Here is a 27,629-nt window from a genome sequence, read left to right as displayed (position 1 = left end):
AATATCGAATCTCAATCTATTTATATCCTCATATATCATCTCGACCCTTATTTTTCCAGAAATATCTACCCTTGATCTCACGTCAACACTAGAGTACATACTCGAAAGAATAAAAAGTCAGCAGAGACTCTAGATCATCATCCTGATGATCCCTACCTTTGTCACTTGTGCAATTCTCCTACCACTAGTTTCCATTCTCTCTTTACTTCCTCACCCCAAGTAACCGCGGAATCGGCAGTGATACTGAGAGTGCGAGGGTCTAAAAATACTACCATCTCTCTCATTATCTATCTTTGTCGTGTCGCTCGAGTTGATCGAAATCTCGTCGCGACACACCAAGAAGACACTAGTCAGTTCCTCCACTGCAAACGACCTTTAACCCAAACAAACTGACTTACCGCGACCTAGCGCGAGGACGTTTTCTGTGCAAGTGTCACCCGTAAGAATTATCTTTGTGCGCGTGTGCTGTTTAACTGCCCAAGGTGGTAAACTCGAAATGCTGAGGTCGATGCACTTGCTTGTTATACTTATTAGCCTTCCAGGTAAGTTCAAATAATTATGTCATTATTATAACATGAAAAGGTATTATGTTTTGGTGTCATTTCATTTTTACATTTACTTTTTGAACTTTTTAAATAAATTATCTTTGTAATAACTAATGCAGAGCTTTTATGAAATTTAGTTAATTAAAAACATTAAAAAATAAACCGAAAATTAAGCTGGAATAAATGTATCAATATAATGAAAAATATTTCTGAAAATCATACATTGCTTTTTTTTAAACAATAATAGAATAACGGAATAAAATGATTGATGGTTTTTATAAAACATGTTTCAGAAATTCTCACATATTTTTTTTTGATGTATGAGAATTATAAAAATGTATTATTAATTGAATAATTAAGAAGCATTGTTAATTTATATTATTGAAATTTCATTATGAGCTAATGATATTTTAAATTATTTCAAGATTTAATGAACCATAAATAATTTTTTAACTATAAAAGAATCTTGCTAATGAATTCAATAAAACAACATACATCTGATGTGATACAATGATGATATTTATCTTTGAATTCTCTATCATATAAATTAACAAATTGAAAATTATAAAAATATTTATTTTATCAAATGAAGTCAACCAAACATCGTACATGATTATTAATTAAAATTTTTCATTATTAATTAATAATTATTTTTTTAATGAGGGTTTGTAATGATTTATGGATATCACAAATCTATTGTTAAGGCTAAACTTCATTACTAAATAAGTTCTCTAATAAAATAAAAAAGATTAAAAATTAATTTTCCTGGCCAATAAAGCATTTACCCAGAAATTTCATTCAGCTATTTTTGTGATTTTTTTTGACCACTCATCCTTATTCATTGTATAAAAATATTCAGTAATTTTTGCGAATGATTCGAACCAGCTAAAATAAACTCTCTTGACATATGCCTACGATTTAATAACTCGCATATGTTCAAAGAGTTGAAAATAAATTGAAAATAAAATTTACGGAATGATGATTCTCTACATTGTTGTTGAAGTGATAAACAAGATGATTAAGACATCAAAGGGGAAAAAATGCAACGTTAGTTTCCCGTGTGAGTTACGTTACTTGTCATAGCATGAATATTATTGACCATGGTACATCGTTATTACCGAGTTAAGTTCAATGTCACACATCCTCTCGATTTATCGTCGCTTCTTCCGTCATCATATGTGCTCGTGTATTGTGTTATGAACACTTCATTTAACAGCTGTCTGATCAATCATAATTACAGTTTATTTGTCTCAATGTCTATTTAATGTATACACATAACACCTTTATTTATTTAACTGCTTAGGGAAATAAACAATTTATTTTCTTCATCTCAATTAAGTAGTAATTTTATTTATGATGGCAATTTTATTTATTGGAGTCAATCAAATTACTTCTGCTGTGCTATAAAAAAATATTATTTATTACCAATTAAAAGTCTCGATTGTTGATGAACATCTTTATTATAAATACAGTGGAAATTAATAATAAATATTCATTCATAAAATTTATAAATGAACAAAATTGCCTAATGTAGATTTTCATTGATATAAAAAACAAAAATTCAACAAAATTGCAATTCCACTTTAACTGAAATAGAGAACATTACCAGAGTACAGTAATAAACATCATCATTTATAATTCAAATCTGTAGAGGACGAAAAGCTATTTAATACCAGTGATGATGTGAAACAGTAGGTCAACTTACGACATTTTGACAAAATTATTTTTAGCACATGAATAATTTTTTTTCAGAAATAAACTTTTCTATGAAGTTAATCGAAAAAAAAAGAGCAACAAAACTATCGAACAAGTTTATTTTTATGACCAAAAATATTTTCAAGAGCTAAAGAATTCGATTCCATCGTTAATAAACTTTCTTCATCACTCAAGCGATAATAATTCTATTAGCACAATTGTTTTTACAACTTTTCTTCTCAAATTTATGACAATAATTAAATTAGCTACGATTTCTAGTTGAGTAGTATAACAAACTATGGCCAGTAATCGATTAAATTAAAAATAGAGCAGCTTAGATTTATGTTGATTTCATTATAGGTACATAAATTTACATAAGTAATACTAGAATATTCATGAACATGTTAATTGTACGCTTGCAGTCTTCGTTATGATGCGAATAATAAAGCTACACATGATTAACGATTCGTCAACATGATTGTTTGCATATATGTTTAGATATTATACGAAATCAAGAAAATTCTATCCCCAATTATTATTACTATAACTGCTAATACAATTATCTGTAGCAATTGATACATCAATCCATAAATCACTAACAATTTATAATCAACATCAATCATTTGCTCAATTAAAATTAATAACTACTTTTTTTCTTTTTTATTAAAATTCATTTAATGACCTCACGTTCCAATGACTTTTCGAAATCAAAGCTTTTTAATTAATCCAACACATTCCTGGTAATATTTTGTTTGATACTTGCTAATAGTAGCGATTAAATTTCTCAACTCACAATTTACATGAATCAACTCGTCAAGGAAATTAAACTCTTTTCACGTCGTCCTTAAATACGAATGTGAAAAAAGAAAAATTTCTCTGATTAAAGCAGAAAAATAATCAATACCAACATTAACGTGACTGCAACCTTACGCAGTTTAACTCCATTCATTCACTTTGATACTTTTGCTTTAATCTTGAAGTGAATGGCTCAATTAGTCTGGTACTTGAAATTAATTTGTTATTATATTTAAAAATTGCTGCTAATTTGAAGCTAACTTGTAAAAAAATTCTTGTATTTAATTAATTGATTCATTAACTTTCCAAGTTACAGATTTTAATAAATAGGAAGTTCATCGTCAGGACCCATTATTATTTTTTTTTATTTTAATATTAAAAGATGAAATACATTGGCTGTTAATCATTTGTGTTTACTATTAATACGTTTTATTAATTGTAAATATTAGTCAAGAAAATTCCATATTAAAAATGATTTATTAATATTCTGATCATGATTATTTATTAACTAATTCATTTATAAATACCTACCTACAGAGAGCAATAATATTCTCATGACGACACAACTTCCCACTCGCTATTTCCCTGAGAATCTAGCGATCATTGCCCGAGAAGATGACTACTAGGTTAAACTATAAATATCAACTTTGAGTATGTAGTCTGTTCGAGTTATTTCCACGCAAAGTATATACATATCTTGTGTGAAAAAAAATTGCTCATACTGAACTCGAAATCATTCCTTTTGATGAAATTCTTTTAATCCATTAGAACTGACATTGTGTTTGGAAAACATGTCAATACTTTCAAAAATGTTTTTTTCTGTAAAAATAAATTTCTCTGATGGGTTGAGATTAGATTTGTAAATATAACATTTAAATATTCGTCAATAAAAAACCGAATATTGGTTTGAGAAAATTTATCTGAAAAATTCAAATAAAAAGGGAACAAAAAATACTTGATTGAATGCTATTTTTTTAATTGAAAAGTTTTTTCATGCTGAATTGAAGTCAGGAATGATCAGGATATTCTTAAGAAGGTTTAGAAAACGTTTTGATAGAGAAATGAAGATTGAATATTTATTATTATGGATGAAATGATAGCTAACTTAATCCAATTATATTTACAAGCCTTTATTAATCAATTACTTGGTCAATATTGCCTCAATAGATTGAAAAAAGTATGAATTAACTCAACCATCAACTTTTATCCAATAAATTGCAGACTTGATCATCTTTTCTTGAACTGAAGAGTTTTTTACTCTACTTTCTATCTTTACAAAAATGTAATAACTATTGATTTAACTACTTATTTTTATTAATTATTATTAATTATCAATAAATGCTGTAATTTATGTGTAGAAAAGCCAATAAAAATAAAAAGAATGTCGACCCTGCCAGGATTCGAACCTGGAATCTTCTGATCCGTAGTCAGACGCGTTATCCGTTGCGCCACAGGGCCTGGTGCTTTCAGCAAATTTAACACTGCTCATGAACCGTTATTTTATTTTTAAATGTCTCTTATCATTAAACAAATACAATAAACGCTAATAACAATTTTATTATTGAGAATCTGCTCCAGTGCAAAGGTGTTGAATATTACCAACGTAACCGAGCTTAAAACTTGATTGTTTATCATCACTCGTATTCTGCGCTGATTATGAGATTACTGCTGTCATCAACAAATAACTGAATAATTCATAATTTTCTTTTTTTTAATAATAATATCGTGAGTTTTGATGAAAATGGATGAAAAGAGATGTTTTTTTTTCCTTTTAAATACTCAGGTTTTTTAAAAAAAAAGATCAAACACATTTCCTTGGATGAATACTAGAGATATCATTGCTCTGAATTTCTACTATTTACAAAATCTAGATAAACATGCCAAGTACCAACCAACAGTGTTCAAACAACTCGAAAAATTCCTGTGAAACAATGCTTAGCCCTTTGGACTCGTTAATTCTGTATAGAATATCCAACATTTTACGATAAAAAAACTAGAAAATCTACAGCAATCCATAGAATTTATGAATACAACAATGCTCAAAAATCTACTACACAATGACCAGAAATTTTTCTGATAAGCTAATGGACATATCAACCAAAGATGATAAAAAATTATTGCAGTAATTCCCAAACAAATTTGCAAGATCAGCTATCACTAGTCTATTCACAATCCTCAATCATCGTGGCTAATATTACCAATGTCTGGCCAACATCAGAATACAAAGAAAACAATGCACCATAGAGATTCAAAATAAATATAGAGATATGACAGAAATAAATTTGAAAAAGGTGGACACTTAACTAAGCTAATGCAACTGAGACATTAAGCTCTTGCAAAAGTAGAAATAGAACATAAATAATTGACGCCAGTGGAGGTTGGACATGAAGCAGCCTTAGAAAAGCACATAGTGTAGGCGCCAGATGAAAAGGAACGTCATAAATACCAAAGTAGAAAGGGAAAGCAACCAATAGCTACAAGTAGAAATGGAATGTCTAGATCAACCACTGAGTTGAATTGATCGTCCCAGGTATTTTAACATGCAAATAAATAAACTCTGGAGTTTTAGAGAAATTCAACTGTATTCTAGAGAGTCGTAGAATGCGATAGATATAACTTTATGTTAATGAGTGTGGTAAATTATCGGAAAAGAGAGCGCGCGAGGTAACAGGCAATCATAGAATAACAGAAGTGAAAATGTGATCTTCTCACTTTCTACAAATCACCTTTCTCATCTATTTTGGTATAGTAATTGCAATTTAAACGTTTACAGAGGAGTTTCTTCATTTGTAATAAAATTTTATGCTGATAGAATGACTTTATAGTACTATAAAGTTGAAGAGTTTCATGAGGAGCAATAAAACTAGTTGATTATTCGAAAAGTATATTTCTGTGGTTATACTTCGTAGGTATATTCTCTCTCTGTATATCTTTTTAGAGAAATTCTCTTGAGTGTATATATTTCCATGGACCCGGAGGGATAACATACCTTCCGGACACATTATGTGCTGCGATAAACGCGAAACATGAAACCGCAAATATAACCCCAGCCTAGTATTGGAAATATATTAGTAAACAGAAAAAGAAGAAAAAAAGCTAAAGGGGTAAATTTATGCACACTAACTTTACCGTATAGTCTATGAAATGTACATATTAATATTTGTAATTACCTCTTAACTGAAAAATGTTCATGTAATAAATAAAAAGCATGCTCATTTTTTTTTTAGCTTCTTTGGTATGAATATTGTGGATGGTACATGCATTATAATTGATAATTAAATATCGGGTACACGAATAAAAATAAATAAATGGAAAAATAATGATGGAAAGATAATAATAAATAACAGAAAGGTCACGAAAAAAGTTTTGAGATCTAATTTAAATTATTGAATTATCAATAAAAAATACAACTCATTATTAGTATGTAAAAAATCAAATATTTAATTTTTAACAGTTATTTAAATTGACATATTTGTCTGAAAAAGAAGGACTAAATCTACTTTCAATGTTATTTTAGGAAATGAGTCTGTGCAAAATTAAAGTAGATCATCATCATCATTGTTAATATAAAAATTACACTGTGATGGTTCATTAGTTATTTTTTGCATGCTTAATAATTGATGTAAATCGTAATAACATTTTCAAAAAATTTAATTAAATGACTAATGAACAAAATAAATGATTAAGTGCATATTTTCCACAGATAAATCCTCTTTCCACAGTTTAATCCGATTAATGACGTAATAAATTTAAAATGCAACACATATTCTAAATATGCAAGCAAAAGTAATTATATAATTAAATCCATTGACAATGAAGGTTAATTCTCATGAGATTAATTGAGCTATTTATGCATGATAATTCTCTTTATACTGTGTCAGCATTTATATTTTCAATTAAAATTTCCTCCTAAAAAAAACTTATTTAAAAAGTCTATTAATTTAAAATGAACCATCAGTAAATCGATGTGTCTTAATCTATGTCTATAGAACTGGAGGGTTCATTAATAAACAGTTAAAGATAACGACTCCATTACAATAAGCCCGTGTAAGTTGATAATTTGAATCTCTAAATCATACAGGGGGCGTAGCTCAGATGGTAGAGCGCTCGCTTAGCATGCGAGAGGTACCGGGATCGATACCCGGCGCCTCCAAAGTTCTTCATTTTTATTTTAAACCCTTCATTAATTTTTTGCCATCACGATCACAGTACTCAATAGGATATCATTTTACTACTGATCATCAACCACTCTCCTTGCTTCAGAACTTGGTAATACGAGCAGAATGTCCTTGGAGACAGTCATGAAGTTAAGTTACATCATTTAGAGTTGTTCAAGAAACATTTGCTGATTAAAACAAAATTGGTTTATTACAGGAGAAGTTAATTTTCAAAATAAAAGCTCTTGGAGTAGTTGTGTCAATTAAAAACAACTAAGATGAAACTTTAAATGAGAGTTTGTTGATGATACGACTCTGGCTAGTGCTGTTCCAGTGCAAGAAGTATACGGTGAATGCCAGGAGATATAGAGAAAGAGAAGATAGTCTGGACTATACTACTAGCAAGTATAGCGCGCGTTTTGGAGGGAATTCACAATCCTAAACGCGTTTAGTTCAATGTGAGAGCTCTATTCGCGTCATGTTTCCCGGTGCTTTCTAAGCTAGAGTTTACCAACAACTGGCGGATTCATAGTGAGACATATACGTCTTGTCCAACACTACACATACCTAATCCACTCGCCTAATCTCACACCCACTATTCACACCCAAACATCACCATGAACTACATTGTTTTTATTTTAAAAGTCTATTCTATCCAAGACTTCCTTGAACCTCTTCATCCCTAGTCCTTTCTTTCATTCGCCTAATCCTGGAAACAGCTTCCAGCAAAGAAAACTTTTCGCTAAATTCAATAATGATGTTTTCGCCTTTTTTTGCTTATTAAAGAATTAATATATTTTTTCTAGTGCTGTTATACAGCCATATACAGTTTAGCTGTGTCTAGAATACTCACGGGTTTCCTAGACTCCTGGTGCTCATCATGGTCCAGGTTCTCAGCGCCATTGTCCGAGTGCGGTCAAGCGTCTATCCAACACACACTTGCACCCCTTTATACTCTGGTCTACTGCTCAACTGCTTGGATTTCTTTGCAGTGAAATAAATATTTTATCAACTGGCTGATAGCTTCTGTTAAAATTATCACCTAGGGTTTCAATTAATGTTGATAAAAAATTTAATTAGCTGAAGAAAAAGGCATAATTTTGATGAAGAATGATACATACTGGTATGGTCGAGCGTGGGAACAGTGGAATTCCATGACCCCGTGATCGGCCTTGGCGATGAGGGTACAATAAAACAACTCTGTATCTAGGCCTACCCACTATGTGTACATCTCAACCCCTACGATCTCGTGCTCTCCTGTTGCCTCGCATGTTTTTTCTTTGTTCGACGTTTCGGTCTTTGTGCATCTCGTCACACATTTAACGCCCCACAAGAAAGAACCTGTGTATGCATCAGCTGCTTACGTACCTCAATGAAATATTTCTTGATGACTTCACATATCCATATAATGTACATATGTTATGGCATACACGACCTAATCATGTTCATCATCATGTAACCCTAATAACGCATGCGTGAACAAAACGACGCATATGCGTGACACACGCAAATATGTGCTTACATTTGACATGGTCCATTTTCAATTGGAGATGATTTTGTTGGAAGACTTCTTAAATGGTTGAATATATTGCTCGGAATTTATTTCTTGGGATTTATTTTTTATAACCCAGTCATAAAAAAAATGGAATTTTTTATATCATTTATATTTTTCAGATAAATAAATACGTTATTTAAATATATAACTATTTATTGTTATAAATAAAAAAATTATTTGGAAGTTAAAACAAGTTATAAAAAATGTGTAAGTTGCAACGAAATTTAAAGAAACCAAAATATGGTTGCATGATGATCCGCAGCTAAGTTACGTAATTTATTTTACGGTAATTAATATCAAATACTTTTTAATTAAAGGAATTAAAGAGCTGAAGAATAAATTTTACATTTATCAAATAAACGTTGAGTATTGAAAATATTATCGAAATCAAATTGAAAGTAATTGATGATGAACAAAGCAAATCATACTAAAATAAATAAAAAATTAACAAGCATAAAACTGAATAAATATAAATATAAAATATACAACTGATAATTATAATCCTTACTCCAAAATTTGAAATATTCAATTAAAGCATTCAGCTGGTGTTGAATGTAAATGAATCCATCCGAAGGTATTGCTGATCATTCATGAATGTAAATTCATAATCATTCCCAAAATGGAACTAAATAACACAAAATCTTATGTCATTTTACTAAAACAATTAATTGAATGAATATCATTGATGATAAAAATGATAGCAGTATAAATACTCATTCTTTAAGAATCTCAAAACCAACTACATCTTGATATCTTGATCAGCAGTAAAAATTATTCATGACCAGTTGGCAAAATAACTATTCTAAAAAAATGGTCCAATCAATGATGACTTCATCATCATTAACATCACTTGATACTCTAAAAAATTCAATCATCATTCAATATTACTATAATATTGATCATTTTTTGGTACAATTTTTCTCCATTTCTTTATTTTTCCCAGCATGCAACGTCAATTCCGGTGTTGTCAAGGAACTCACCTTGATGTTTATGCGTCCCTTGAATACTTGGACGAGATTCAGGTTTCGAATTTCTCGTATTACTCACAAAGGAATAAAGGAGCTGTCAAAGGAACATGTCGACAGGGTAGATCATGTTTTCCCAATAACATACATCCATCGGATAGTGCGTGAGCACATCCGACTCAGACTAAGCCAGCCTGCTAAAGCTATACACTATACCATTCATACTCACATGTGCTGCAGTCATTCATCTCACATACAATGTTCAAGGATATAGCACATGCATGTTGGTACTTTTTTTCAAGGCTTCGACAACACACTTGAGCATCCTTCTGTGCGTACTATAAGGGCCTTAAGGCCCTTTATTTACCGCCTGAACACCCTGCTTGCTTGATACAACCACGCACGAATTCTAAGGCCCTTTTCTTCACCAACAAAGACCAATTGCAATTCGTACTGCTTGCTTGCAGTTTTTTTTAAGGGATTTTATTCCTGTTGATGTTGTTACAATCTAATTAGATCCAGGAAAAAGTGACGATCAGTTTTTTATTGAATTGGTGATGCAGAATATTTAATGAAGTATTTAATTGATGAATATAAAAAAGTAATTTACCTTTGGAATGAAATGGAATAGGTAATATTTATTGATGATCACACTGGCAGCTCTACGTTGGCAGTAAAACACCCACAACTCAGACCTCCTTTTGGTCATGTGACCCTAGTAAAAATTCTCGTTCTCTATTGTTCCACCCTAATTAATATGACGACTAGAATGAGGGACCATAGCCCCCAACTGTGACAAATTACTGCCCAGACATTCCTTATGTCCCTCTTGGTGTTTATATGATCCTGTTCAACTATGCTGTCACTTATCCAATATCTGTAAACAAAAAAATGGTTATTGTTACCCAACTAATGGGGCGGTGTGAATGAAGACTATTTCTACTTATGCTTAGACGTCCCAAGGAGTTGCTTAAAGACACTTGAGACTAAAGTAAAGTTCTTGCCATCAACTATATTCAAAGTGTTGATCCATTATGCCTGGCTAATGGATTTGGACCTTTTTAATTGAAAATAGTTTCCAGTTGGATGGAAAATGAATTTTTTCTTTAATAAAAAGGTTGGTGAATAGGTAAGGGAAGTGGGTAAGATTTACAAGAAGCTCTCAATACACTGCCGGCAATGTCTCAAGAAATTTCTTGGAATTTTTTTCAACACAAAATGTCGCGCGGTGTACCAGGTAAGTATGTTGAATGAAAGCCAACATTTGAATGACGTGTACGCAAGCGCATGAACAGTTGTAAAATGTAACAAGTCACGAATCAGTCAGTCAGTCAGTTATATACACAACTTGAGTGGAGTAATTCCATGCGCTTTCTGTTTTCCTGAATAATTGCAAATTTTTTGGATTCTCCGTTTACAACGTTCCAATAGAAATTTCAGTGTTCAACCCGTCTGTAAAATTCGAACATTCCAATTTACATTTTGTTGTTTGTTATTGATTAGACGATTGTGATGAAAATTTCGGACTTATTTTATGCTATCCTGATCAACAAGTGTTCCATCGGTTCTAACCCATGACTTCCGGCTTCAACGTCACTCTTGCTGGCCATGCTTCTTTCTTCTCTCCCGATAGTCAGACATCCAAACTCGTCGATTCAACGATACTTGTTGCCACAATCACCCAACGTAGTTTCTTTTACTTATGATATATATGCATAGTTTATAATTATATTAAGTTTGCATGACAACAGACGATTAATTACTCTACCATTTCTGATGCTTCTCTAATATTCCATAGCTCATATTATGCCACTTCCTACTATACTTCTATTCAAATACTTTAAATTATGTAGATAAAGTTGGGCTGAAATTCAGTGTTAAGATTTCAGTGTTGATATTTAGAATATCAAATTAATTCATAATTTATTAGTTATAATTAGATAATAATTCCTATTTCTTCAATTAAGTCTGGATGTCCAAAAATTATTAAATTATTGTTTAAAAATATATAAATAAACTATGTTGTACGTAGAAATTGATCCAATCCTGTACAATTGATAAACTCAAAGTTTAGTTTATATTTTTTATCAATTATAATTTTTTACACCATCAGATGTTATTTAACAATTATAAATAATCATTCTTTTTTAAACATAATCAAAAAAAATTTTCTAAAAATAGAAGTACACAATATTTTGTAAAATATTTTTCTTATCTTCTACATATTATTTTAAAGCCTTCCATAAATATTTACAACAAATTTGTTTACATTTACATTTAAATATAAATTGTTTATTTATGTGAATATTATAAAATGTTTATTGCAAAAAACAATTTTTTTTTAATTCAAAAATACCAGCAAATCAAATAATATAATTTTATGTACTTCATAAAAAAAACTTCATGACCATAATTGTTTAAATAAATAAAATAAAATGGTTTATTGATAACTATCATTATTATAATTATTGTTTATGATTTTAATTGCAATAATTGTATAAATATTTAATAATATTGTTAACTTATGGACTGATAAAAAATATTTACTTCATACTGCAGCAATGCAATATGCACTCAGATTTACTTCTTTTTTACTTCATGAATATTCAACCTCTAAATTGATTAATTTTTAATTACAATTTATTAGTTATGTCTCAATAATTACTTTGTGATAATAATCTAATACCATTGATAATTTGTGAAAATCAAAAATCTTATCAAAATGTCTTCAGTGTAATGCATCGTAACTTCATTGAAGTTGAATTTTATAGTGCAAGTAGAATAGTAAATTTATCAATCTTATCAATATTTAATTAATTAATGCACAATGATTGATAAAGATGACGAACCCAAGACTGATCTTTAAAAAAATAAGTCATGAAATTTCCATAAAAAAACTCAACCTGTTTTTTCTGCATCTGATTGACATTTGAAGTTTTTTCATTCAACTGACGTGACATCTGCTTATTTTTTTGTAATCCTGATACATTATTTAATTTATTTTATTTTTTATAAAAAAAACTCCATATAGTCAACATTAAAAATTGTTAACTAAACTAACTAAACAAAATCCAACAATATATCTTGCATTTAGCTAAAATTCCAGCTAAGATATGATCATATTTTCGACCAAGACCATCAGGCCTAAAATATCAAATTCTTACTAAATTTATTTATCCCAATTTAATTGTTTAAATTTTATTCAAAGCAACAATAAGCTTCCGTGAAACTGTTCAATAGCTTTATCCCAACAGGGATTTATGTTCAGAGTAACAATAAATGCTACCGAGCATTTGAAAACCATCAAAGAGGCTTTTTTAAGAAAAAGATGTAGGTCTATTATAACAAAATCGATTGCTAACAAAGAGGGCTTCACCCCAGGTGTTCTTGAAGACTGGTCGATGACTGTAGCCCCTTGCATGACTGAACCCAGTCTCTCTTTCTTTATTCCTAACCCAGAACGAGGGGAAACAACGTGATAGATATCACAGAATGAATATCCACCCCCCGCGGTCCGGACAACCCTCGTTAGCGGGGGTTAAATTTACTCACTGTTGCTACCTACTTTCCTGGTATCAAACCGCCCTTGTTTTCCAATAAACACAAAGCGAGTGCACTTACAATGACTGAAAGTTCAAAAAGAAATGTCTCTTGAAGATACCCCAAATGTTTAGTCTTACCTAAAGCCAACATTCGAAGGTTGATGAACGATGAAGAAGGTAGCACATTGGAAACTGATAAACACCTTGGTATTGATGAGTATTGGCTCTACTAACCGTATGAGATACCTCCCTGTTCCATTTCCGGTCATGTTTCCACGGGCTGCCAGTTCCAAAGCTCTCCCTTGAGGTTCGATTTATTGATTTCTAACTTCTAGGTAAATAACTGGTGCCATGTTGCGCTACACACTCTCTGTGCGCCAAGTGTACTCGTGATAAAGCTCTAACACTCCTATACCGTCCGGTTCCAAGAACCAATCGGGAACTTCTATTTCTCAATTGAAATCTTTTGTCTATTTATTGGTTATCGAGCATTGGAATTCTCTGATATTCTTGGACTCATGAAAATCCAATTCTTTTTCTCCATCTGAAAAATTCAATTTTTTCTTTTTAATCTATACCATTCTAATCAACACTTTGATCAATGAATTTTAAATCATTGCTAAATTATTTATTTATTTTTTATTTATTAATTTTTCTGTTAATTAAAAAAAAAAGTGTAAATATTTTTTTTTTTTTTTTATTTCAAGTAGAATTAAAATAAAGAACTACGTTTATTTATTGTATCAAAAATAATTGAAAGAAATAATTATTATTAATAATAATAAAAATTATTTATTAGTAAATTATTAAAAATTGCAGGAAGCCCCAGTGATGATTCTGCGCTCCTATTAAGGAGGTAGGTTGCAAGAAACCTCTTCGTCGTATTCGTTACCAATAGCAACGATTCAGCTGCTGTTCACCCTTGAAAAAAATTCATAAATCCTTAGAAAGTCCTTTACGAAGATTAAAATAAAAAAAAAAAAACTTTTTCTCAATATTTAAACTCCAGTTATAGCACTAAACTCATATTTTTCCATCAAAAACTATTTATAATTCACTTGAAATTTAATTTCACTTCAAATTTATCTAAATAAAACTATCGATTATCCTGTGATTCTTAAAAGCAAAAAAAATCCTAGGAATTTAGAATGGAAAGAAGAAAAATACTAGGAGAAATACAATAAAATATTCATGCATATTGGACTCATTCAACTTCATCAAATTCTCTGCTCCTATTCCTGTTATTAATCAGCCGCACCCCACAACACTCAGGCGGGTTTTGTCCCATTACCCTGCCGAGTTGAAGAGCCTTTTCAAGCTGATGCTTGCCTGTCTCTCTGGCGGGCATCCGCGACGCTTCGACCCTCGGAAGAAGCTGAAAAAAAAGGTAACCACATCTTTTTCCGCCGATGACTCTTCGTACATACGAGACTCCAGACAACTGGACAATCCTTGAAACCACATGAAACCCAGCCACTTAAGCAACATCGCGTCTCACTACTGCCAGGATACCAGGACGTGACTGTTGGTTAGTTATATAACCCGTCAGTGGTGCGTTACAATCATAATATCTATGTTGTAGTAGTGGAAGATGCATTGGTCCACGAACCTACTGTTCAGATTTATGCTTTTTCTTTTTTTCATTTTTTTCATCATACCCTACCCTCTTCCACAGCTTTTTCGTTGCTTTTTTATACCGTTCGCTCGCACCAATATAACTCAGCCGTCACACGCGTTCGATGTTACGAGGTGTATTGATTCCTCAACAGCGACTGCGTCCTGCAGCATGTGCTGATATGTGTACCAGTTTACTAATTAATACAACATGATATTGATATTGGAAATTATATTGCTCTGGATTCATATCAATTCTGCAGATATTAGATGCTATATATTTGATCAGGTGATCGTTTTAAATCAGAAATTAAAATTATCCTTGATCGAAACTTATGTCAAAATGGGTCTGGATCTACTTTGTACCTTAACAATCAACTTTCCTCTCATATTATTAAACATGCCAATTGAAACTCTGACAAAATATACCCTTTTTATTTACTAGCTTGATTATTTTTCATAAGTAACATAATCTTTTTTATTGTCTCTAAAAGACAGGATAATCAACAGAAGATAGTCTAGACTATAAGATAATTGAAAACATCTTGAAGGCCATTGAAAAAAGTTAAAAATTTAATGATATGAAAAAAAAATTATTTGATCCTAAAAGTAATAATTTGTTGGAAAATTATATCATATTTCAATAGATAAATGCTTGCATCAGACAGAAAATATTGAGAAGATTTTAAAATAGGAATCAAGCTAATTATACTGATGATTCTTGATGGATAAAATATTGAAGTTGAAGATCTAGTCAGTGAAAGCTAGAATAAGAGATTTTTTTTCCAATTAATTTTTTATAAGTTTGATTTCTGCTCTATAACTATTTGCATTCATAATTTAATTTTATTTCCTTAGGAAAAACGATTCACTCGATAATCCTTCTAATAGAATATAATTGACCTTCATGTGCAGTTACTTGAATCTAACAGTTTAATTGAAATGCTGAAGTAAAAAATATCTAGACTGAAGTAAATTGCTTTAATCAAAGAAGTAACATGAATTCATTCAGTTAACTAAAATCGAGTGCTCGATTTTTCTGGTTTAAAATCAAGAGCTAACAGTGAAAATTATCATATAATTTATTTAAATCAACTGGTATTTGATTATTAAACACGAAATAAAAATGTATTATAATAGGTAGTCTTTATATAATTTTTAAATTAAAATTTAAATCTTGAGCTATTAAATCTGAATAAATAAACATCTTATGAATGGTAAAAATTATAAATAATTATCTAGATGAAAAACCCAGCTAAAGAACCATCCAATTAAGCTTTCTCTAAACAAAATGATTATATATTTTTGCTATCTAACAAAACCTATCACAGCTAACTATCGAAAGCTAATAGAGTTGTCTAATTATAATTAAATTAAATAAAACCAGTAATATTCTTACTCAGAAAAAAATTTTAGCACAAAGAATCTAATCTTACAGAGCATGAAGTAGTAAGATCAAAGTATCCAGCAAACTCGTTATGAGTTCCTAGTAAGTGGACGCAGAAAATCATCGCAAGACGCGAACCACTGATGCCATAATCCCAGTGTTTTATTCTATTTTATATCTTACAATTTTCTGGACCAATGTTCGATTGACAAATTATTTGCACTATTCATAACAGTAACAATAACTACCATCATTGATGATGAACAGAAGAAATCAATATTTTAGTTGATTATTACTTTTAAAGTAATAATTATAATAATAATTTGAAGATAGTAATTTTTATGTGAAGATTTAATATTAAGTCGTTAATGACTTGAAAAAAAAACTTAAATGATTGTCGGAGTGATTCGATTGCTTTCCGAATAGGAAGGAAGGGAGAAAGTATCAACTGGTCCATTGAATTCTTGCTTAATACTTCACCAGCATGATACTTATGATTGCCTGATGAATAAACGTTGAGTCTCATCTCGAAATACGGTCCATTTCCACAGCATCTTGGTCTTATCTCCTTCAGTGTTCTATTTCTTATTTCGTTGAACTCCATTTCTGATCTCCATCAATGATTTTTGTCAAAGTTTTTATTCGAAATGTGATGATAGTTGATTATTAGTCATCTTAATTGTACATATATTTTTGATGTAGATTAATTACAAGAAAAATTAGTTTTCATAGTATCTAATGCTTGCAAATAAGTAGTGTAATCTAACTTGCACATTGCAGCAAGCAACACAACATGCTACTCTCCTGATAACTTATAGACAATGGAGCGAGTGACGAAGCAACGGCTGCAGCAATGCCAGAGCAACCTGTATAGTGCTAAAGAGTGTCTACTAGTGCAAAACTAGACAAAGCTAAAATCCACAGTAAACCAACCTTTCCATTTTATTATTTTTTTTCGTGGTAAAAATTTTTTTTTGCTAATGAGTAATTGTTGTAGACTATTTGATAGGACCAAGTACCCAAATTCTAACAGCTTTTTTACCAGATGAACGCAGTGAAGGACTTGGAATATCATCAATCATTTTCAGTTGAAAAAACTAAACTCACTTTTCAAATTTTACAAATTGAAGTTATAATCACATTGGTGTTGATAATAAGTTTGATGGAGCTGAGTTTTGTTGAACAAAGTACAGAAAATTTAATTGTAAAAATGAATATTTGTGTCAGATAAGTCTTTCTGAGTCAAAAGCGTGCTATGGAGCAGTATAGATATTGGATCGATGAGTATATGATTCGGTTTTATGTTTAATTATAAAAAGATTTTGAATAATATTATGATAAATTTTTAAAATAATACAATTAAATTTATCTCAATAATTAAATTTAGCTAATTGTGATCATCTTTATTCCAAAAGCATTTGAAAAAGAAAGAATTGTTCAAATCTGTTGAATAATAACACTTAATTTCATTATTTTCATATAATCTAAGATCTTTTTCTTATTTCACGGTCAATAAAAAGTATATAAGTGAAAAAATAAATATATAATAAATGTATATATTCTAAAAACATATTTATTCATAATTAACATAGGAAATTCATTATAAGATCCTATCTGTGCTCGTATAACAGCTTGTTTTTGTACATTGTATTTTATCTTGATTATACAGCCAGACTCAAAGAGATTTTTTGCATTTCAAACCATTTTTTTGCTGAATCATGTCTTTAAAAGTTGCCTGAGGCTTGATAATGAACTATTAAGGTAAAAATAAAGTATCAACGTATCAACAAGATCAAATTATACGTTAAAGAATATTCAGATAAATTTGATCATTTTCTTAGATCAATATTGATAAAAAGTGCTTTATATTCGTTAATGATAAATGCATGTCATTTTAATTATGACAGCATATTGAAGTATATTCTTAACTTTTCATGATTAAGAAAACTCTGAATCATCATCAACATTTTATCATCAACCAAAGAAAATTAACTTCAATTTTTATGTATCACACTATGCAAAAACTTTGTGAAAACTTGTAAAAATATGATTGAAGCAGAATTTTTTATTTTTTGGTCAGCATACCTATTCTATGATAAACTATCCTAATATCGATTGAAGTAAATTAAATTGTAATAATGTGAAAAAGATCAAACCATCAAAATAGTAGAACACAAATCAATTGAAAAGATTTGCATAACCACTCAATACATCCTTGTAAATTCCAGCCCATAAATTAGTTCGTTCTGGCAACAATGATTTCTTTAATGCAAGTTCATTACCTATTTCCAGATACTTATTATCAATACCCATTGGTTCCCATTTCACTTTAGCTGATTCCATAGTGATTGAAGGATTTCTGCAATAGAAAAATGTCAATAAATGATTATATAATTTTTGAAGTAATTATCATGATAATTATTCATTAATAATTAAATGGAAAATTAAATATGTGCATAATTTATTATTTTTCCAAACATTATGAGCCAGACCGAGTTATTTCTTAACTCAGCTGTTTTTAAGATCACTTAATTGACTTATCAGGAAAACAAACAAATCCAGATGTTTTCTTATCATTAAGATAATGAAACATCACAGAGGTGAATAATTAATACGAAAAAAGTTAAAAATTTAATAACATTTTAAGAAAATAATATTTAATATTACCCTTCTTTAGCAAAATTAGTAAACATTTCTACGACTTCATTTATTAATTTTTCTGTTGTTGATCCTGCAGCAGGTTTATTCTTCCAATAATCTGCATAAAATTCATAGGCCAGTTCATCACCATGCATTGCTCCTATTAATTTTATGAAATATGGATAAGTTGGAAATGATATTGGTCATAAAATAAAAAAGCTATCATTACCATCTTCCAATTTAAATAATGACTTCATAAACCCAAAAGGTGCATTATAGGTAAAATAATATTCATACACTGGAGCAGAATTTCTTGAACTCATTATTCTACTAGTCAACTGAGTACCATATCCAAATAAAACGTCCGTTAATAAATTGGTCAGTTCCGCAGCATTAGAATCACTGACAGGTTGATTATTGAAATAGAACTTTTTCAGCATGTCACCAATCATACTTCGCCGGGCTGGATCAGTTTCATTCAGGTCAATTGGAATAAAAAGATCAAAGTGATCATTGAACTGTGAAGCCATTGGTAGAACCACTGAAAAATTAACGATGAATTAATATTAAAAATGATCAACAGAAAAAAATACATCAATATTTCTAATTGATTTCAAAATATCTTCAATTAATTACTAGGTGTAAAGAGCCCAGAGTCTTCTGAAGTAAGACCAACTATTACAGGAACATCAGCAATTTTTCCATTCTTAAGCAATTCCCAAGGATCAGCTGGGAGGAAGACTTCTTGCCCTACAGCTGTTTCAACAGATGGTCTGAAGAGATGCATTTCACCATTTAAGAAAGTCTATAATAAATTTTAGCATTGTAGTTGTTACTTTAGAAATTTATTGAAACAAACTATAACTCAGTGATATTTGAAGAATGTTATGAAATTGGGTCAAAAAATTTATTAATAAGATCATACCATTGATTTAGAAAGTTCACCAGCAGCAAGAACTATGTCTGTTGTAGGAATTTCTGCTAACTTTTGAACTAACTCTTCTGTCGACGATGCTTTAATTCCTAACTTGTCAGCAAGATTCATGGCATCTTGTTTAGGAGTGTAGGAAATAGCCCAAGAAGCAGCTACCGAGCCACTTTGCATAATTGCATGTTTGAAAAGACCTTGAGACATGGGAGATAGCATGTGATACTGAACAGAAGCAGCTCCAGAGCTTTGTCCGAAAATAGTTACTCTCTTTGGACAGCCTCCAAAGTTAACAATGTTATCTCTCACCCATTTCAAAGCCAAGACTTGATCTTTCATGCCTGCATTGCCAGGTGCATTAGCATCTCCAGTATTAAGAAAACCTACAATACAAATTTAATTCACTCATTCTGATTATTAAATTATCTACATCTAGATGTTTTGAATACTCACCTAAAGCTCCAAGCCGATAATTCATCGTGACTAAAACGACATCTTTTTCTACCAAGAAATCTGGTCCCCAAAAATCTTCATCACCAGAACCACCATTGAATCCACCTCCATGGATGAACACCATCACAGCTCTTTTAGCATCTTTATTTAAGTCAGGAGTGTAGACATTAAGGAACAAACAATCATCATCACCAGATACACTTTGACGTATCATACAAAAGAAGATGCAACTATTTCCGTGTTTCGTAGCATCACGAACTCCAGTCCAACCTTCTGCTGGTTGTGAAATCTGAGAAATTAACAACATTTAATCTAAATATGAACCAACAAATCAAAGTTATGAGATAAGATTTGTTACCTGGAATTTATTAGCTCCAATATTAGGTTTAGCGTAAGGAATGCCTTTGAAGCTATATACTGGTATCTCATGAAAGATGGTATTTCTTTTAAGACCTTTCAAGGTACCTTGAGGTATATCCAGCAAAACTTCTTCATCTGCTGATGACAATTCTAGTAGCAGAAAACACAAAAGTAATTTTATTATCCACATTGTTGTTTTACCAATGATAACTCATCTCTGATGCTAAAACTCCCTTCAATATATACTTTGTTGCTAGCCTATGGCTTACAAACAAATGAAATACAGGAAATTACGTAAATGTGACACAGCATGACATGCAAAATGAGACTTTAATTCGGTTCAATCATTCAACATCAAAATTTGAAATAAAAGTATTTATGGATATCCCATACACATATTGATATAGATTGTCAAATTGCACACATAATTTGTTCACAAATTATTACAGTTGAAAAGAATAATAATTTATTTCAAAATTTTCCACCCACATTCATGTATACAAATAAATGAATTTCATGATCCGTGGCTTTCAATCAGATTATTTTAAATTATAGACAAGTCGAACACATTATTGAGCAAGGTCAAATAATGCTAAATAAAACTTACATCACTTTAGAGATGTATTTTTTTATTTATATGTTCGAGAAGATCTTATGATGCAATAATATTATTGTCATATTTAATTACCAAGTACCAAAATGATACTTTTTATCCATTTTTACATATAAAATTGATCATGTCTAAATGTCATCAGGTCTTTTAAAGCTTATGATGATGCATCATTGAGATAAATTTATCATATTAAGTATAGAGTGTTACTATCTACTTATAGAAAATGATATAAAATTCACATCTAGCTATTTGATATGGTTTTACATTGCAAAAAAAAATTAAGATTGTTTCCAATGCAGCAACTTTTGATGGACAACATCAGCTCTAGGCTGATGATGGTGATAATCAAGCTGTCTATCAGGATGTTAATTACATTTAGTGACTGTTTAATAAGCCGTCAATCAACCACTTAATCTATTGAAAATTTGCCAAACAGAAGATAAGTTAATGGAGCTATCATAGCGCCATGCGTGACAACTAATTCTGATCCGGAGAGCATATTTTTAAAGAATCAAACAAAAACCAAATGCCCTTTACTTTCTTAAGTCACCAAACCAGTTTGATTTCATAATTGTCATCTAGAATAATCCCCCACTATGACTAGAACACCTCTCATTCACAAGCAAGTAGTTGAATGTTGTTGAATGAGAGTTGTTTGACATGATTTTATAAATAAACTGTCATTTCTTATTGATGTCGAGAGTTTCCATGGCGTTTTAATTAAATCAACTCGAAAAGAGAGTTCTTTACCTCCAGTTATTATATGAGAGCCTAGTATCCAAGCACCACTCAATGCACCCTCTGGATTCTAGATATTCCAAAAAAATCATGCTGAATTTCTTTCAGGTCTAATGACACATGATGATGAACAAAGCTTGATGGATGTTCCTTTGGAGTATAATGGGTCGAAGAGGGTATTATGTCCTTCTAAAACATACAAAAATAATCAACCAGTCGACAGATTTGATTCATCCATTACATTACGACAACTACGATCAGAAATGGGTCGTATGACTTCAGTACAAGACAAACCACTGGATGGATATATAATTACTTCTGATGATGATCATCAGGTAAATCTTTGTTATTACAGTTTTACTTAATTTTTTACTTTATTTAATTCATATTTCAGAGTAAAAGTGCGTTAAAACATGGTCGAGCAGGCTTTCCAGAGGTATAGATTTGAAAAAATTTGCGAGTTTGTTTTCATTATTTAACAATTTTATGCATAATTTTTTTTATTTAACTAAATTAAATAAATAGGTAGTAAAAGTATGAAGATAAATAACTGAAGAGTTTTATTAAATTTATCTCTATCAATATTTTAACCTAGAAAAATAATACTGCTTTTAATAAATGTTTGTAATGTTTTGGTTTATATGAATAATTTTAATTAATTCAAGCTAATAAACTGTTAAAAGACCAAATTTGTTTATTGAAATAAAGGAAATAAATTTTTTCAGAATGAAAATGTTTCTCCACACGATATGAAACGAGAATTTCTCACTGGATTCTATGGAAGTGCTGGTGAAGCATTAGTAACTATGAAAAAAGCAGTATTATGGACAGATGGGAGATATCACCTTCAAGCAGACCAACAGCTCGACTGCAACTGGATTCTTATGAAACATGGTCAAGCTGGAGTAAGTATTTGTATGCAAATAAAAAATTATATCTCTAGAATATAACGTTAGAAGGTTCATGAATCTTACTACGTACCGTTGTAACAAAGAGCGTCTGTGTGTGTAGTAGGGATGACTCATCGTTCAAAGTTTAGCGCTACCTCAGGCGCACAAGTTCTCAAAGTTGACACTAGATGGAGAGGACGAATTTGGTTCTCGTACACAGAAATGTGACTTGGAGTTTATAAGTACCAATTTTTGACTCAACAAAATTAAGATCATACTTCACAGGATCATTTCTGTAGTATATCTTCACACTCTCTTTACTCTATTTTTGAGTATGACATAGCCACGATGAAGAGTGGAAACTCTTCTCCCTGAGCGTGAGGACGACTCGGGAATCCGACTTGTCGGAATCCCAGTCATCGATGATCGTTCACCTTCTGCACTCAGTGTGGGGGGCCCGGGAGGAGAGTTTTCTGAGTGGTTACAATTTATAAATACACAATAACCTAGCTTTCAAGAACTGGAAGGTCGGTCTTGTAGGAAACTCAAGACTCAGCCTTTGATAGTTCAACGTGACTGATACAAACAGTACTAAGGTTGTAACTATCAATAGATATAGCAGTCGAGTATTTCTACAATGATAGAGTCGTCCATACTGCTGTCGTACAACAGCTCAATAATAAATTTTAAAATACTAAATGTTATTCTGTTAAATGTAAATATACAGAAAGGAATTAGTTAATTATAATACATTGAAAGTTGACATTCTAAGCCGACGATATGTACAATATAAAATATAATCAACGAAATTTTATTTCAACAATTGACGTTTATTAATTATGGATAATTAAAAGACTCCATTTAAATCAATAGTATTATTAGATTCATCAATTAAAATTGCTATTATCTATAATTATGTCAATGAAATAGATATTGCTTCATTAAATTATCCATATAAAAATCATGAACTCACATTTGTAATAATAGTAATAAAAAAAATATATATTATTGGTTTACTAAAAAACTATGCAGATATTCATCATATGATGATTCTGTTTATTAGTAGATCATGTGCAGTACTGAAATATTGTCATGAATATTAATTATTCAATAAATGTTTTCCCAATAATTATCTTCATTAGAATAATAGTGTTGTATTAAATTAAAAATTTATTAAGCTTGATTGTAATTATCATTGATAATTACAAGTATTAATTATCAATACTAATATTTCAGGTTCCTACCCTAACCCAATGGTTGAAACATGAATTTCGTAATTACACAGAAGTTAGAGTGGGAGCTGACCCGATGTTAATTCCAGCTCATGTTTGGGATACATGGCAAAAGGAATTAGGTAACCGATATTTATATATCTAATTTAATGTAACCCAACAATTACCATTAGCAAACAGTCGAACGTAACATTAGAACTATTAATTCAAACTTTTCAAATATTCTACTTCGATAGTTAAAATAGTAAAGTATAATTTAAAAATTCATGTGCAGCACAATCAACTGTAAGTCTGGTAGAAGTTCAAACGAATTTAATTGATTTAATCTGGCAAGTGGGTCGACCAAAGAATAATACCTATGCTGCTTATCCGTTGGAAGATAAGTATTCTGGTCAACCATGGCAGGAAAAAGTTCGACAAGTGAGATTGAAAATGGAACTATTCAAAGCAGATGCAATTGTTATAACAGCTCTTGATGAAATTGCTTGGCTGTTGAATATTCGAGGGTGGGATTCACCAAATACACCTGTTCTCAAATCCTATGTTATCATCACTCAAGGAGCTATTTATCTCTATGCTGAAAGGTTTAAAATTTTACGTTCTGTTGATATACACTTAAAAACAGATGGATGTTATTATGCAGATTGTGTGAGGTAAGTGAAAAAAATTAATATTCATTTATTCACCTGATTATTAAGTTAAACATTTATTAATGGATTAAATGAAATAATTATCTATATTAGATTACGAAATTATGCAGACATATGGAGTGATTTGAGAACAATGTCTCAAACGTGGAACAAGGTCTGGCTGCCTTCCAATTGTGGTTATGCTCAAGGAGCATCACGAAAAATTTATATGTCTGTATGTAGATAAATTTAAAGTTCATCTTTAGTGATAAACGATTTTTTTAAATGTTGTACACTTCTCAACACTTCATGGGTTCCTCGTAGAAGACTCCTCTTTATTAGTCACCTTCTCGCTCGTGAGCACAATCTCGAGAAAAGCAAAATGCACTAGAGATTGCGTGTGCGCACACACGATGATTTAGAAGAGATAATCCTAGTTCCAGCTATACCCTCTTTGGCATGCTATCCTGTCCATTCGGGGATCGTTGAGCTTAGCTTGATCTTCCCATGACGTGTAGACACGTTGAAATTCGACACAAAGCTAACGATAATCCCAATCGTCTTCACTTTGATCTAAAATTTTTTACATCTTAATCTAGTCTTTTCTTTTCAATTCAATACTTTCCTTTATTCCCGTTCTATTGATCTTCCTTCCATGCGGTTGTAGCTGTGAGATATACCAAACACAGAAGGTAAACGCGTCGTTCCAGCTGCTACTTCCTTGCTCATATGTTTCCCGGAGAGTTAAGACGCCTTGGCGCCCGCGGCATCAGAAAATACGGAGCAGAACCTGCTCTTTCACTATCACCTAGTTTTAATAGTACAATATTTAAATAAATATATTGATTATTATTATGAAAGTAATTTAAAACAAAAAATAATTCTGACCATTTTCTGTAGATTCCAGAAGCAAAAACATTACCAAAGCCATCACCAATCATCGAAATGAGAGCAGTTAAAAATGAAGTTGAAATCAATGGAATGAGACAAGCTCACTTGCGAGATGCTGTAGCCATGTGTGATTTTTTAGCTTACATGGAGCAACAGCTGGAGTATAAAGCGGCTGGTTGGGATGAAATGCAAGTAGCTAGAGTTGTTAATGATTTTCGTCTTGAGATGAATCTCAATCAAGGCATTGCTTTTCCAACCATAGCTGGCTATGGTCCACATGCAGCATTGCCACATTATGAACCAACGGAAAGAACTAGCTTGATTATTGGTTTAAATTCAACATTGGTCATTGATTCTGGAGGGCAATATTTAGATGGAACCACTGATGTAACAAGAACATTTCATTTTGGGGAACCAACTCAGGAACAAAAAGAAGCTTATACTCGGGTGCTCATAGGTTCTATTGAATTAGCTTCTTTAGTATTTCCTAGCGATGTTCGAACAGATCAGCTAGATGCTTTAGCAAGGAAATCTTTATGGAATGTTGGTGAAAATTATATGCATGGAACAGGTCATGGCATTGGACACTTTCTATCTGTTCACGAACGTTAGTTGCATAATTACAAACATATTTGCTCATTTATTTAGTCATAGTTATCTCTAGATTTTTAGTCATTTTATTTTCTTTATAATTTATTTCTTTCATTTAACTTTAAAATAGCACATAGATGTTGAAGTCATATAACTTTATTAACAAAAAAAAAGATGTTATTTAAAATTCAATTTTTTTTTTTTGTTAAAGAAAATACTCATTTAAACTTTTATGTATAAACTGTTAAAATTTTTTTAGCTCCAATTAGTGTATCATATATCAGTAGTACATTATCTACACCAGGTTGTACTGCTAATTTAGCTCCTGGAAATTTTCTATCAAATGAACCTGGATTTTACAAAGCTGATGATTTTGGAGTTCGTTTAGAAAATATATTAGAAGTTATTAAAGCAGATATACCAGTAAGTTCAATAAAAAATTTTCAAATATTTTTAATTACATTAATTCATTTAATTTTTTTTCCTAGCAAAAAGAAAAACAAGTTTTTTTGAAATTTCGAGAAGCAACCTTGATTCCTTATGAACCAAAGCTAATAGATCCATACATGTTGAGTCCTGCACATGTGAGTATTCTTAAGTATAACATAGTATGGCTTGATTTCATCGTTTGGTAGACGTATTAATTCTTTCCTATCAACATCAATATCATACAGAGACGATGGTTAAATGAATATAATCAACGAATAAGAGATGAAGTTGGACCTGAACTAAAAAAGCATTTAAGAATGAAAGCACTTGAGTGGATGATAAAAAAAACAAGAAGCATTCCTGAGTGGGGTAATGTTGACTTGCAATATTTTGTTGGTCACGCTAATCCCATCTTTTCAAAACATTCACTTCTCCTCGTTACCTTGGTAGTATTTTTTCAAGTTTGGAAAGGTTTGTATCAAATCTTAAATGAATATCAAAGTGGATTATTAAGTAAAAATATTAATAAACTTTAATATCCAATATTCCAGATGATTACACGATATTCAGTTAAAACATTAAATGATTGAGTTATTTAAAAAAAAACTTATGCACCTTTATGACAAAATTCGATCATTTTATTTTTTACTATTTATAAGAAGTGATGATGGGTATTATTATTAATTGATTAGTCAAATAAAGTAAATTATATACTTTTATATTAAAAAGTATTAAACTATTGTTAATTTATGAGTAAAAAATATAAATGTAGGAGAATGAATGCATCTTGTAGGAAACAAGTTAGTACCTTCAAGTGTTAGTTTAAATTAAATAAAAATATTTAGATAGAAGAATAAATAAAGATGTGATAAACTAATAAGTGAGACGTAACCAGAGTAAATTTTGCACCTGAGCTTCAAAAAAATCCACTATCAAGGCCACAATGTAACTAACAATAAATTTGACTTTGAAGTTTTTCA

At 30.7% G+C, this 27,629-nt stretch overlaps 2 protein-coding genes and 3 non-coding genes across 6 annotated transcripts; 3 read left to right on the top strand and 2 right to left on the bottom strand.

The window, feature by feature from the left end:
* The first annotated feature begins 247 nt into the window (after positions 1-247).
* On the top strand, positions 248-27,512 carry LOC118068932 (xaa-Pro aminopeptidase ApepP). The gene is made up of 11 exons (XM_035086682.1): positions 248-542; positions 22,096-22,322; positions 22,713-22,892; positions 24,114-24,231; positions 24,384-24,762; positions 24,853-24,973; positions 25,639-26,236; positions 26,480-26,643; positions 26,709-26,804; positions 26,895-27,120; positions 27,201-27,512. Exons 1-11 carry the CDS (start codon positions 497-499, stop codon positions 27,221-27,223), a joined length of 2,178 nt encoding a protein of 725 aa, XP_034942573.1. The 5' UTR covers positions 248-496; the 3' UTR covers positions 27,224-27,512.
* Positions 4,421-4,493, bottom strand: TRNAR-ACG (transfer RNA arginine (anticodon ACG)). The gene has a single exon. It is a non-coding gene; the product is annotated as a tRNA-Arg (tRNA).
* Positions 7,116-7,188, top strand: TRNAA-AGC (transfer RNA alanine (anticodon AGC)). The gene has a single exon. It is a non-coding gene; the product is annotated as a tRNA-Ala (tRNA).
* Positions 17,807-22,930, bottom strand: LOC118068933 (esterase FE4-like). Of its 2 annotated transcripts, XM_035086684.1 has the most exons (9): positions 22,833-22,930; positions 22,000-22,176; positions 20,635-20,786; positions 20,277-20,565; positions 19,821-20,206; positions 19,532-19,700; positions 19,125-19,436; positions 18,923-19,055; positions 17,807-18,614 (listed from the first exon to the last, which is right to left on the bottom strand). In XM_035086684.1, the coding sequence occupies exons 4-9, from the start codon at positions 20,488-20,490 to the stop codon at positions 18,434-18,436; spliced, it is 1,395 nt and encodes a 464-aa protein (XP_034942575.1). In that variant the 5' UTR covers positions 20,491-20,565; positions 20,635-20,786; positions 22,000-22,176; positions 22,833-22,930; the 3' UTR covers positions 17,807-18,433. The 2 variants fall into 2 exon arrangements, with proteins under 2 accessions (XP_034942575.1, XP_034942574.1); XM_035086683.1 differs by lacking the exons at positions 22,000-22,176; positions 22,833-22,930 and having other exon boundaries at positions 20,635-20,833.
* LOC118068971 (small nucleolar RNA U3) lies at positions 23,146-23,359 on the top strand. Its single transcript, XR_004690559.1, has one exon. It is a non-coding gene; the product is annotated as a small nucleolar RNA U3 (small nucleolar RNA).
* Positions 27,513-27,629: the final 117 nt, after the last annotated feature.

The sequence above is a fragment of the Chelonus insularis genome, unplaced genomic scaffold, assembly GCF_013357705.1.
Source record: "Chelonus insularis isolate UGA/USDA-ARS -01 unplaced genomic scaffold, ASM1335770v1 contig_403_pilon, whole genome shotgun sequence".
In the NCBI taxonomy this organism is placed as follows: Eukaryota; Metazoa; Arthropoda; class Insecta; order Hymenoptera; family Braconidae; genus Chelonus; species Chelonus insularis.
The sequence above is the reverse complement of the archived record's forward strand: the minus strand, read 5'-3'. Positions and strand labels throughout refer to the sequence as shown.

Bases quoted from the DNA above. Each gene is read 5' to 3' on its own strand.
- LOC118068932 (XM_035086682.1), top strand. From the start codon at position 497: ATGCTGAGGTCGATGCACTTGCTTGTTATACTTATTAGCCTTCCAG. The intron at 22,893-24,113 runs GTAAGTATTTGT...CTAATATTTCAG, and splicing joins TGAAACATGGTCAAGCTGGA to GTTCCTACCCTAACCCAATG. The intron at 26,805-26,894 runs GTGAGTATTCTT...AATATCATACAG, and splicing joins ACATGTTGAGTCCTGCACAT to AGACGATGGTTAAATGAATA.
- LOC118068933 (XM_035086683.1), bottom strand. From the start codon at position 20,826: ATGTGGATAATAAAATTACTTTTGTGTTTTCTGCTACTAGAATTGTCA. The intron at 20,566-20,634 runs GTAACAAATCTT...TTAATTTCTCAG, and splicing joins TTGGAGCTAATAAATTCCAG to ATTTCACAACCAGCAGAAGG. The intron at 19,701-19,820 runs GTATGATCTTAT...AATTTATTATAG, and splicing joins GTGAACTTTCTAAATCAATG to ACTTTCTTAAATGGTGAAAT.